Source organism: Coregonus lavaretus, assembly GCF_964263955.1.
Source record: "Coregonus lavaretus genome assembly, chromosome: 22".
Taxonomy (NCBI): domain Eukaryota; kingdom Metazoa; phylum Chordata; class Actinopteri; order Salmoniformes; family Salmonidae; genus Coregonus; species Coregonus lavaretus.
In genome coordinates, this window is record NC_140009.1 from 22,277,578 (window position 1) to 22,290,952 (window position 13,375).

Consider the following 13,375-nt stretch of genomic DNA (forward strand, 5'->3'; position numbering starts at 1 on the left):
TCTCTACATATCTATGTATTTCTATTTTTGTTTTTTATATACATTTGTAAAGATTTCTAAAAACATGTTTTTGCTTTGTCATTATGGGGTATTGTGTGTAGATTGATGAGGGAACATTTTCATTTAATTAATTTTAGAATAAGGCTGTAACGTAACAAAGTGGAAAAAGTCAAGGGGTCTGAATACTTTCCGAATGCACTGTATATATACACAACGAGCAAAGTGATCACGCTGTTTGTATGTGGCTGCTATGAAAGTGAACTGTGTTTGAGGGTGATCAGGGATGTATTCATTCTGCCGATTCTGTTAAAATGTTTCTTAAACGGAATCAAACGAAACAGGGATCAACATACCTGAATTTGTTCAACAGAAACTCTAGTTTGCAACTGTTTGACTAATGATTACACCCTAGATCAGCTAGATGCAGGCGGTATTGAATGTGTTTCTGTCTGTCACCTTCATTACTCCAATTTTTCTCACGACCTGTGCACCTACGTTGTAAACTTTAATTCGTAGGCTAGGTTGTAGCAACCTCATGATGGGTATTGGGGAAATTAGAGTATCGTGTAGTAGCCAAAACTATTGATGTTACATTGAGCTGGGTGAATGGAATATGAATGACAGTCATCCAATATGCTGTGATAGAAATAAGGCCATGCTCATAATTTATTTTATTTTATTTGGATTGTTCTCACTCATCTTAAACGGCACCGACAGCCACTGGTACTGTAGGCTGATACCACATTTAATGGACACAATATCCATAGGTAAGGCTGTACAGTCGTGGTCAAAAGTTTTGAGAATGACACAAATACTAATTTTCACAAAGTCTGCTGCCTCAGTTTTGATGATGGCAATTTGCATATACTCCAGAATGTCATAAAGTGATCAGATGAATTGCAATTAATTGCAGAGTCCCTCTTTGCCATGAAAATGAACTTAATCCCAAAAAAACATTTCCACTGCATTTCAGCCCTGCCACAAAAGGACCAGCTGCCATCATGTCAATGATTCTCTCATTAACACAGGTGAGAGTGTTGACGAGGACAAGGCTGGAGATCACCCTGTCATGCTGGTTGAATTAGAATAACAGACTGGAAGCTTTAAAAGGAGGGTGGTGCTTGAAATCATTGTTCTTCCTCTGTTAACCATGGTTACCTGCAAGGAAACACGTGCCGTCATCATTGCTTTGCACAAAAAGGGCTTCACAGGCAAGGATATTGCTGCTAGTAAGATTGCACCTAAATCAACCATTTATCGGATCAAGGAGAGAGGTTCAATTGTTGTGAAGAAGGCGTCAGGGCGCCCAAGAAAGTCCAGCAAACGCAAGGACCGTCTCCTAAAGTTGATTCAGCTGCGGGATCGGGGCACCACCAGTGCAGAGCTTGCTCAGGAATGGCAGCAGGCAGGTGTGAGTGCATCTGCACGCACAGTGAGGCGAAGACTTTTGGAGGATGGCCTGGTGTCAAGAAGGGCAGCAAAGAAGCCACTTCTCTCCAGGAAAAACATCAGGGACAGACTGATATTCTGCAAAAGGTACAGGGATTGGACTGCTGAGGACTGGGGTAAAGTCATTTTCTCTGATGAATCCCCTTTCCGATTGTTTGGGGCATCCGGAAAACACCTTGTCCGGAGAAGACAAGGTGAGCGCTACCATCAGTCCTGTGTCATGCCAACAGTAAAGCATCCTGAGACCATTCATGTGTGGGGTTGCTTCTCAGCCAAGGGAGTGGGCTCACTCACAATTTTGCCTAAGAACACAGCCATGAATAAAGAATGGTACCAACACATCCTCTGAGAGCAACTTCTCCCAACCATCCAAGAACAGTTTGGTGAAGACCAATGCCTTTTCCAGCATGATGGAGCACCTTGCCATAAGGCAAAAGTGATAACTAAGTGGCTCGGGGAACAAAACATCGACATTTTGGGCCATGGCCAGGAAACTCCCCAGACCTTAATCCCATTGAGAACTTGTGGTCGATCCTCAAGAGGCGGGTGGACAAACAAAAACCCACAAATTCTGACAAACTCCAAGCATTGATTATGCAAGAATGGGCTGCCATCAGTCAGGATGTGGCCCAGAAGTTAATTGACAGCATGCCAGGGCGGATTGCAGAGGTCTTGAAAAAGAAGGGTCAACACTGCAAATATTGACTCTTTGCATAAACTTAATGTAATTGTCAATAAAAGCCTTTGACACTTATGGAATGCTTGTAATTATACTTCAGTATACCATAGTAACATCTGACAAAAATATCTCATAACACTGAAGCAGCGAACTTTGTGAAGACCAATACTTGTGTCATTCTCAACTTTTGACCACGACTGTACATTGCAATATGAATGTCCAATACGCACAAAAGACTGACTGGGGAGGTGATTTCCCAGTCAAAGCCCTTCAATATAATGAGCTACAACGGTAATATTTGGTCCTCCCCAAAATGTGGCCTTTGAAAGCCTTGATAGTTGCATCCTTCCTCAGGGAACTGTCTGCTGATAGCTTACAACAGGATTTTTTGATGTGCTGCTCTAGAGTTCCATAGCCCAGCAGACTCACCTAGAGGAAAGTGGGATGGACACATGTTAGATTTGATAGAAGTCTGGGAGACTCTTACAGTGTGGAGAGAGCATGAGTTTTGGCATGAGTACAGTAAAACCAATCCAACCAGTGGCTCTGTATAATATGTTATCACACAGGCAGACTGCCACAGTGAAGGAGGTTTACATAGTGCATCAAGTATACTATTATGAGTGTAGCTTACTTCTCTGTGCTCTGGAGATATTTCAGGTAGTTGGTCAGAAGGCTCTGGAGGTCCTTGGACCATTCTGTCTGTAGCATCTGGAGAGCGATTGCTCAGGGCCTCCTTTCTAGTATCATGCAATGTAAAGGAAAACAAGAATATCATGACTTACTGACAGAGTGCTGCATGTTCCTGCTAGTAGCAAGCATCAACCTGGATGCAGAGAAATGTCCTGCCTTGTAGTATGGTTGCGTCCATCTCCACCAGGCTCCAATAAATCAGATGACAAACCTGCAGCGATTAACAAAATAAAATGGTACCTGTATTTAGGATTCATGTATCACTGTCTATTTCACATTAATGTACAGCGTATTCGGAAAGTATTCAGACCCCTTGACCTTTTCCACATTTTGTTACGTTACAGCCTTATTCTAACATTGATTAAATCGTTTTCCCCCCTCAATCTACACACAATACCCCATAATGACAAAGCAAAAACAGTTTTTTAGAATTTTTTGCAAATGTATAAGAACATTAAAACATATATCACATTTACATAAGAATTTAGACCCTTTACTCAGTACTTTGTTGAAGCACCTTTTGGCAGCGATTAAAGCCTTGGGTCTTCTTGGGTATGACGCTACAAGCTTGGCACACCTGTATTTGGGGAGTTTCTCCCATTCTTCTCTGCAGTTCCTCTCAAGCTCTGTCAGGTTGGATGGGGAGCGTCGCTGCACAGCTATTTTCAGGTTTCTCAAGAGATGTTCTATCAGGTATAAGTCCGGGCTCTGGCTGGGCCACTCAAGGACATTCAGAGACTTGTCCTGAAGCCACTCCTGTGTTGTCTTGGCTGTGTGCTTTGGGTCGTTGTCCTGTTGGAAGGAGAACCTTCACCCCAGTCTGAGGTCCTGAGCGCTCTGGAGCAGGTTTTCATCAAGGATCTCTCTGTACTTTGCGCCGTTCATCTTTCCGTCGATCCTGACTAGTCTCCCTGCCGTTGAAAGGGATGGTGCCGGGTTTCTTCCGGATGTGACGCTTGGCATTCAGGCTAAAGAGTTCAATCTTGGTTTCATCAGACCAGAGAATCTTGTTTCTCATGGTCTGAGAGTCTTTAGGTGCCTTTTGGCAATCTCCAAGTGGGCTGTAATGTGCCTTTTACTGAGGAGTAGCTTCCGTCTGGCCACTACCATAGAGGCCTGATTGGTGGAGTGCTGCAGAGATGGTTGTCCTTCTGGAAGGTTTCCCATTGCCACAGAGGAACTCTGGAGCTCTGTCAGAGTGACCTTCGGGTTCTTGGTCACCTCCCTGACCAAGTCCCTTCTCCCCCGATTGCGCAGTTTGGCCGGGCGGCCAGCTCTAGGAAGAGTCTTGGTGGTTCTTAACTTCTTCCGTTTAAGAATGATGGAGGCCACTGTGTTCTTGGGGACCTTCAATGCTGCAGAAATGTTTTGGTACCCTTCTCCAGATCTATGCCTCGACACAATCCTGTCTAGGAGCTCTACGGACAATTCCTACGACCTAATGGCTTGGTTTTTGCTCTGACATGCACGGTCAACTGTGGGACCTTTATAGACAGGTGTGTGCCTTTTCAAAATCATGTCCAATCAAGTTGTAGAAACATCTCAAGGATGATCAATGGAAACAGGATGCACCTGAGCTCAATTTCAAGTCTCATAGCAAAGGGTCTGAATACTTATGTAAATAAAGTATTTAAGTTATTTATTTATTTTTGAATTTGTAAACATTTCTAAACCTGCTTTCGCTTTGTCATCATGGGGTATTGTGTGTAGATTGATTAGGAAATTGTTTTATTTAGTCCATTTTAGAATAAGGCTGTACCGTAACAATGTGGAAAAAGTCAAGGGGTCTGAATACTTTCCGAATGCACTGTATGTACATAACAACAATAGATCTAATTAAAACTATGCATGCCATTTTGTGATAACAGCTATGACAAATTACATGGCATACGTGAATTTATAGCTAGCTAAAATATTCTTTATATTTTGGGACCACATCTCATCTCACTAAGAATTGCAAAGGCGAACAGCAAATTCCGCTATTGTGGCTAATCAGTATTGTGGCTAGCTTCACATAGGTGACTTATTCCATCATGACCATGCTCCTCCTTATTTGACTGTAGTTAGCTAGCTGCTAGCTTATTAAGTATCCACTCTATTGCTTAAGTGATCTAGTTAACGTGAGCTAGCCAACATGCATTGTTTATGTTATGCCACGATCCTGCTTGCTTTACATCTGACAGATATTTAGCTACCATAGCTAGCTAGATAAGAATGGTTTATGATAATTGCAGTTTAGTTCATTATCTAGCTAGCTAAGTGTAAAACTGAGTCTGGCTGTAAAACGCAGCTAGTTAGCCAACTTGACTTTCAGTCGTAGCCAAGCTAGCTAGCTTGATATTCAGTAACGTTAGCTTACCATGCTTTTCTGGCCAACTGGACATTCCTCTCGCCCATCCCGGTCGACTCCTCCTTTCCTACTCCGGTCTCTTGGTCTTCTTCTACGTTCAAAACGATATGGCTGTAGTGCGGTGGCTTATTGTCAAAAGCAACCCACTCCTAACACAGCCACCTGGTACAGGCAGGCAGCCAGTGGCTCAGTGTTCCAAAACTGTTCACCTGTTTCTATGTCGAGCAAGGACAATGTTAAATTAGTTATTTTTGTGTGTTTTTATGGTGCGCGTCCGGCACAGCAGCATATAATAGATTTTTATCTCCAAAAGTGACATATTGATGAGTAGCTATATGCGCTTCACATTATTGTTTGGGGGCTGCTAATGTGAAACATGGCATTTTAAACTCTGAACACGTTCTGTCATACTGAATGCAGCCCAGGCAAATGCAGTCGATCAATGCGCCATCGCATTGATCAATCAATGTCACCCACATACGTTTGCTTTAACCCCACCTCATCATATTGGAGGAAGAAATACAGTGAGGGGAAAAAAGTATTTGATCCCCTGCTGATTTTGTACGTTTGCCCACTGACAAAGACATGATCAGTCTATAATTTTAATGGTAGGTTTATTTGAACAGTGAGAGACAGAATAACAACAAAAAAATCCAGAAAAACGCATGTCAAAAATGTTATAAATTGATTTGCATTTTAATGAGGGAAATAAGTATTTGACCCCTCTGCAAAACATTACTTAGTACTTGGTGGCAAAACCCTTGTTGGCAATCACAGAGGTCAGACATTTCTTGTAGTTGGCCACCAGGTTTGCACACATCTCAGGAGGGATTTTGTCCCACTCCTCTTTGCAGATCTTCTCCAAGTCATTAAGGTTTCGAGGCTGACGTTTGGCAACTCAAACCTTCAGCTCCCTCCACAGATTTTCTATGGGATTAAGGTCTGGAGACTGGTTAGGCCACTCCAGGACCTTAATGTGTTTCTTCTTGAGCCACTCCTTTGTTGCCTTGGCCGTGTGTTTTGGGTCATTGTCATGCTGGAATACCCATCCACGACCCATTTTCAATGCCCTGGCTGAGGGAAGGAGGTTCTCACCCAAGATTTGACGGTACATGGCCCCGTCCATCGTCCCTTTGATGCGGTGAAGTTGTCCTGTCCCCTTAGCAGAAAAACACCCCCAAAGCATAATGTTTCCACCTGCATGTTTGACGGTGGGGATGGTGTTCTTGGGGTCATAGGCAGCATTCCTCCTCCTCCAAACACGGCGAGTTGATTTGATGCCAAAGAGCTCCATTTTGGTCTCATCTGACCACAACACTTTCACCCAGTTCTCCTCTGAATCATTCAGATGTTCATTGGCAAACTTCAGACGGGCCTGTATATGTGCTTTCTTGCTTTCTTGAGCAGGGGACCTTGCGGGCGCTGCAGGATTTCAGTCCTTCACGGCGTAGTGTGTTACCAATTGTTTTCTTGGTGACTATGGTCCCAGCTGCCTTGAGATCATTGACAAGATCCTCCCGTGTAGTTCTGGGCTGATTCCTCACCGTTCTCATGATCATTGCAACTTCACGAGGTGAGATCTTGCATGGAGCCCCAGGCCGAGGGAGATTGACAGTTCTTTTGTGTTTCTTCCATTTGCGAATAATCGCACCAACTGTTGTCACCTTCTCACCAAGCTGCTTGGCGATGGTCTTGTAGCCCATTCCAGCCTTGTGTAGATCTACAATGTTGTCCCTGACATCCTTGGAGAGCTCTTTGGTCTTGGCCATGGTGGAGAGTTTGGAATCTGATTGATTGATTGCTTCTGTGGACAGGTGTCTTTTATACAGGTAACAAGCTGAGATTAGGAGCACTTTCTTTAAGAGTGTGCTCCTAATCTCAGCTTGTTACCGATATAAAAGACACCTGGGAGCCAGAAATATTTCTGATTGAGAGGGGTCAAAAACTTACAGTGGGGAGAACAAGTATTTGATACACTGCCGATTTTGCAGGTTTTCCTACTTACAAAGCATGTAGAGGTCTGTCATTTTTATCATAGGTACACTTCAACTGTGAGAGACGGAATCTAAAACAAAAATCCAGAAAATCACATTGTATGATTTTTAAGTAATTAATTTACATTTTATTGCATGACATAAGTATTTGATACATCAGAAAAGCAGAACTTAATATTTGGTACAGAAACCTTTGTTTGCAATTACAGAGATCATACGTTTCCTGTAGGTCTTGACCAGGTTTGCACACACTGCAGCAGGGATTTTGGCCCACTCCTCCATACAGACGTTCTCCAGATCCTTCAGGTTTCGGGGCTGTTGCTGGGCAATACGGACTTTCAGCTCCCTCCAAAGATGTTCTATTGGGATCAGGTCTGGAGACTGGCTAGGCCACTCCAGGACCTTGAGATGCTTCTTACGGAGCCACTCCTTAGTTGCCCTGGCTGTGTGTTTCGGGTCGTTGTCATGCTGGAAGACCCAGCCACAACCCATCTTCAATGCTCTTACTGAGGGAAGGAGGTTGTTGGCCAAGATTTCGCGATAAATGGCCCCATCCATCCTCCCCTCAATACGGTGCAGTCGTCCTGTCCTCTTTGCAGAAAAGCATCCCCAAAGAATGATGTTTCCACCTCCATGCTTCACGGTTGGGATGGTGTTCTTGGGGTTGTACTCATCCTTCTTCTTCCTCCAAACACGGCGAGTGGAGTTTAGACCAAAAAGCTCTATTTTTGTCTCATCAGACCACATGACCTTTTCCCATTCCTCCTCTGGATCATCCAGATGGTCATTGGCAAACTTCAGACGGGCCTGGACATGCGCTGGCTTGAGCAGGGGGACCTTGCGTGCGCTGCAGGATTTTAATCCATGACGGCGTAGTGTGTTACTAATGGTTTTCTTTGAGACTGTGGTCCCAGCTCTCTTCAGGTCATTGACCAGGTCCTGCCGTGTAGTTCTGGGCTGATCCCTCACCTTCCTCATGATCATTGGTGCCCCACGAGGTGAGATCTTGCATGGAGCCCCAGACCGAGGGTGATTGACCGTCATCTTGAACTTCTTCCATTTTCTAATAATTGCGCCAACAGTTGTTGCCTTCTCACCAAGCTGCTTGCCTATTGTCCTGTAGCCCATCCCAGCCTTGTGCAGGTCTACAATTTTATCCCTGATGTCCTTACACAGCTCTCTGGTCTTGGCCATTGTGGAGAGGTTGGAGTCTGTTTGATTGAGTGTGTGGACAGGTGTCTTTTATACAGGTAACGAGTTCAAACAGGTGCAGTTAATACAGGTAATGAGTGGAGAACAGGAGGGCTTCTTAAAGAAAAACTAACAGGTCTCTGAGAGCTGGAATTCTTACTGGTTGGTAGGTGATCAAATACTTATGTCATGCAATAAAATGCAAATTAATTACTTAAAAATCATACAATGTGATTTTCTGGATTTTTGTTTTAGATTCCATCTCTCACAGTTGAAGTGTACCTATGATAAAAATTACAGACCTCTACATGCTTTGTAAGTAGGAAAACCTGCAAAATCGGCAGTGTATCATACTTGTTCTCCCCACTGTATTTCCCTCATTAAAATGCAAATCAATTTATAACATTTTTGACATGCGTTTTTCTGGATTTTTGTTTTGTTATTCTGTCTCTCACTGTTCAAATAAACCTACCATTTAAAATGATAGACTGATCATTTCTTTGTCAGTGGGCAAATGTACAAAATCAGCAGGGGATCAAATACTTCTTTCCCTCACTGTACACATAAATAAATGAAGAGATGATGTAAATAAATAAAATGAGTGGGATTAATTATTTATATAATTGTATCTATTTATGTGCATTTATTGATGTATGTATCTATTTATGTGTGCATTTAATTATTAATTTAATTCTAATTACGGCAGCTTTGGTCCTCCATTGTATGTGTGTGTGCATGTTTGTGCTAAAATCAGTGGTGTGTGTGTGTCAGTGTGTTACCATTGTATAAGTGTTTGTTGTTGATGTGCCACAGTGCCACTGGCCCAGAGCAACACGGGGGTCATATTCGGAGCAGCGGTTGGCGGAGCGGCCATGTTGATGATTGTGGTGGTCGTCCTGCTCGTACGCAAACGGTCAGCAACAACCTCCTTTTCCCCCCTCCGCCCCTCATACCTTTTTTTAAGCATGTTCATAACATTCACCCCTTCACTGGTTTCCTTTCTCATTCTTCTCTTTCCTTTGCCAATGCTTCAAATGGTCTTTCCTTTTAGCCACCTCTCCACCTCTCTCTCCCCTTTTACTTTTGCTACTCTCTCTCTCTATCTGTTATCCAGCACTCACTAGGGGAGAATTGGTGTTGAGTACAGCTTGTCATTGCTCAGTGAGTGTACTCTAACAAGTAGTGGATTTGAATTGAAGCGGGCCCAAGTGGCACATTGTTTTCGGATAAGAGCTGGTCGGCTCTTTCTGTGGCAGGCTGTAGCAGCTAGAGATGATCCTGCTCCTTCAGCACAGCAGCACACCGCCATCTGTGTCCTTCAGTCTGTCTCTGACACAGCTTAGCAAACACCCACAGGCTCCAGTCTTTTATCAAAGTGTTCCCTCAGTGAATCGAGGCGGCATACACCAATGACTTAGGCGCCTTTTGAAACTAGCTGGAAATGAAAGGATACAAAGAGAATCGGACCATTTGTGTTTTGGCGCGAGATGAAAGTTACTGATTATGTTTATTTTCTGTTATTCAGGAGAAGGAACTCTCATACAAGACAAGGACCAGAGGATACTTACTTCTCTAGCTCAGGTAGACAAAAGTAAAGAAGTACCCCTCTGTCTGTCATATATTTATATAGTTCTTTCACTAACATCCATCTATTCGTATTCTTCTCCAGAGCAACTGAAGCCGCTAAAAACCTACGTGGATCCGCACACATACGAGGACCCCAACATGGCCATCCTCAAGTTTGCCAGTGAGATCCATCCCAGCCATGTGACCAAGCAGAAAGTCATTGGAGCTGGTGAGTGAGAACCCAGTTAAAACAATGTGCTTAAGGACTTAGGAGGAAGGTGTTAAAGGGTTTTTACATCCCTTAAGTCTGTTTATTTTCAGCTGCATTAGTGCTACAGCTTGAGCTCTTGAGTGACAGTGGGTAGACCCTCCAGATCAGTGGGTAGACCCTCCAGATCAGTGGGTAGACCCTCCAGATCAGTGGGTAGACCCTCCAGATCAGTGGGTAGACCCTCCAGATCAGTGGGTAGACCCTCCAGATCAGTGGGTAGACCCTCCAGTTTAGTATTGATGGATTGCGTCCTCACCCTGCATGTTTAGACATAATTCAGTGTGGCAACTGCTTTGCTTCGGGGACCAGTGCTTTGTCTCAAAAGACTCTCAAATACTTCTGTTTATCTTAATTATTCTGGTGGATTTGAGTGTCTTTTGAGACAAAGCACTGGTCCCCGAAGCCAAGCAGGCTATACTATACCTCCTTGGGCCCAAACTCCTACTTCTCAGATGACGGGTTTATTGCAGTGTGACCACATCTGCCCTTTGAACCCCCCCGTACTGTTTTCCCACGACCGTGCTCGGCCCTCCCCTTTGTGACAGCTGATTCCCATGCTCCCAACCACGCCACAGGCTTCCACCAATGAGAGACGGATACTTTTTTTACACAATCCCACAATAACACACCTCTGTGAAATGCCCCGGGGCAAAACCACTCATGACCCCTTCCTTGTTTACTTTCCCCTTATCCAATTTCCCAAACGCCTGAGACTCGAGACACTGCAAGCCACACCCCTATAAAGGATAGTGCTTGAAATATTGCTCAATCTTGTCTTTGGGTTTTAAATCAATTTTCCTCAACGCCTCTAGGGGAGTTTGGAGAGGTGTACCGTGGTATTCTGAAAGCGCCAGGGCGGAAGGAGGGGGCGGTGGCCATTAAGACGCTGAAGCCGGGCTACTCGGAGAAGCAAAGGCAGGACTTTCTGTCAGAGGCGAGCATCATGGGACAGTTCTCCCACCAGAACATAATTCGCCTGGAGGGAGTTGTCACCAAATGTAAGAAACCTCTGTTAGCCTACTGGGCACTACCTACACCAATAATGGTATTCTCCTGTCAAGCATTCACTTTACCTGTTTATATATACATCGATATGTATATATTTCATGCCTGTTTGGGCAGTAGTTAACAGTATTTATGCCCTTTTTTGGTTCCAGTCAAGCATGCCATGATTGTGACTGAGTATATGGAGAACGGCGCATTGGACAAGTACCTAAAGGTGACTAGGCCTACAGTACATCCTATACAAGTTACCTTTTATAAATGAAAGACAATGAGTTACTACAGCTTCCAAATATTTCTAACAGTATGTGTGTGTTACAACGTGTTTCCCTTTCAGGATCGTGATGGCGAGATGCCATCCTTCCAGCTGGTGGGCATGATGCATGGCATCGCCGCCGGCATGAAGTACCTGTCTGACATGAGCTACGTTCACCGGGACCTGGCTGCCCGCAACATCCTGGTCAACAACAACCTGGAGTGTAAGGTGTCTGACTTCGGCCTATCCCGAGTGCTGGAGGATGACCCTGAGGGCACCTACACCACCAGCGTGAGTTAACATTGGACATTACAACGGTTGGCTTTGCTCAGCTCTTGCTAACACCTTTGCCTTGTTAGCACTGTATTTCAGTGTAAACTGCTCATAGAGGACTGTCATTGAATTAAATGTACTTTAATTTAATTGAAACAATGTATTTTTTGGGCTCTGACCGGAGTGTGTTGTCTACTTGTTTCCCCTCCAACAGGGTGGTAAGATCCCCATCCGCTGGACAGCCCCAGAGGCCATTGCCTACAGGAAGTTCACCTCGGCCAGCGACGTGTGGAGCTTCGGCATCGTCATGTGGGAGGTCATGGCTTTTGGAGAGCGTCCCTACTGGGACATGAGCAACTGCGAGGTACACTACAATGCTAACGCTAACAAAGCCAAACAAGGCAGGAAGCCTTATAGTTACACTGCTAACGTAAACCAATGGAAACCCATGAAGTTACCGCTAACGGGAATGCTAGTACTAACTATCATAACAGCTCTGTGAACCTCCGATCAAGTGTGGGATCTCAAGGTGACCCACTGCCGCACCTCACATAGTCAATTCTCTATCAGATACAGAGGTACCATACTCTGGAATTCTTATCTTCACATTGCCAAAACATCGTCATCCCTCAGTAACTTCAAGCGAAGACTGGGGGTCAGCCTGATGAACCAAATTACTCAGTAAACTCCTCTATATAGCCTAATGCTCACACACTCACATGCGCACACACACTTTTTAAACAAAACAACAACAAAACATTTGTGATTACTAATCAATTAATTTATAATTAGTAGGTTTTGTTATCTGTTTTAACAAACCTTTTTTATTTTTGTACTTATGTATTGTATAGTTTTTTTGTGGTATGGTTTTCATATAAGCACTTGGGCGTCCAACCACATCTGCACACCGTTTGTCTATTACTTGTTTTCTTTGGTGCGAATAAATTAAACTAAACTAAACCTCTAGCCTCTGGTTGTCAGGTCATGAAGGCCATCAACGAGGCGTTCAGGCTGCCAGCGCCCATGGACTGCCCATCAGCCGTCTACCAGCTCATGCTGCAGTGCTGGCTGCAGGACCGCTCCAAGAGGCCCCGTTTCCCAGACATCGTCAGCCTGCTGGACAAGCTGCTCAGGAGCCCCGAGTCCCTGAAGGCTATCGCAGACTTCGACCCCCGGTATGAGTCCTTTACTCTCTAGAAGGGAATTACACATCAAAGTATATCCATGAACGACTGGAGCACAAGAAAAAGCAAATTCTTGGTAGGATAATGTGGCAGCATAATGTGTGCATGTGTAATAATAATTTGGTAGGTGCTTATATTTGTCAAATTTCACACGTTAATACACATCATTTGTTTTTTGCATATCCCAACTCCCCCTGAGATACCCTCTGAGAGTGGGGTTACGGCCAGGGTCTGCCATTATCAACGGCGACTCTGGAACAATTGGGGTAAAGTGCCTTGCTCAAGGGCACATCGACAGGTTCTTCACTTTGTCGGCTCAGGATTTGAACTAGTGACCTTTCAGTTACTGACGAACGCTCTAACCGCTAGGCTACTTGCCGTCTCTGTATGTGTGCAGGTGTCTGTGAACAGGTTTTAGACACAAAAGACAAAGATCTGTCAGGTTCTTTTATCAGTTTCCCCATAGC

At 44.3% G+C, this 13,375-nt stretch overlaps 1 protein-coding gene and 1 long non-coding RNA gene across 2 annotated transcripts in view; one reads left to right on the forward strand and one right to left on the reverse strand.

The window, feature by feature from the left end:
• The window catches only part of epha2b (eph receptor A2 b), a 34,552-nt gene that overhangs the window by 18,862 nt on the left and 2,315 nt on the right, over positions 1-13,375 (forward strand). The window contains exons 8-15 of the mRNA XM_084187271.1: positions 9,170-9,269; positions 9,882-9,937; positions 10,026-10,151; positions 11,006-11,191; positions 11,351-11,412; positions 11,533-11,742; positions 11,939-12,088; positions 12,706-12,899. Of these exons, the coding sequence (XP_084043397.1) occupies positions 9,170-9,269; positions 9,882-9,937; positions 10,026-10,151; positions 11,006-11,191; positions 11,351-11,412; positions 11,533-11,742; positions 11,939-12,088; positions 12,706-12,899 (1,084 nt within the window). The remainder of the gene's footprint in view (positions 1-9,169; positions 9,270-9,881; positions 9,938-10,025; positions 10,152-11,005; positions 11,192-11,350; positions 11,413-11,532; positions 11,743-11,938; positions 12,089-12,705; positions 12,900-13,375) is intronic.
• On the reverse strand, positions 663-5,294 carry LOC311150029. The gene is made up of 3 exons (XR_014615066.1): positions 5,181-5,294; positions 2,914-3,032; positions 663-2,557 (listed from the first exon to the last, which is right to left on the reverse strand). It is a non-coding gene; the product is annotated as an uncharacterized lncRNA (long non-coding RNA).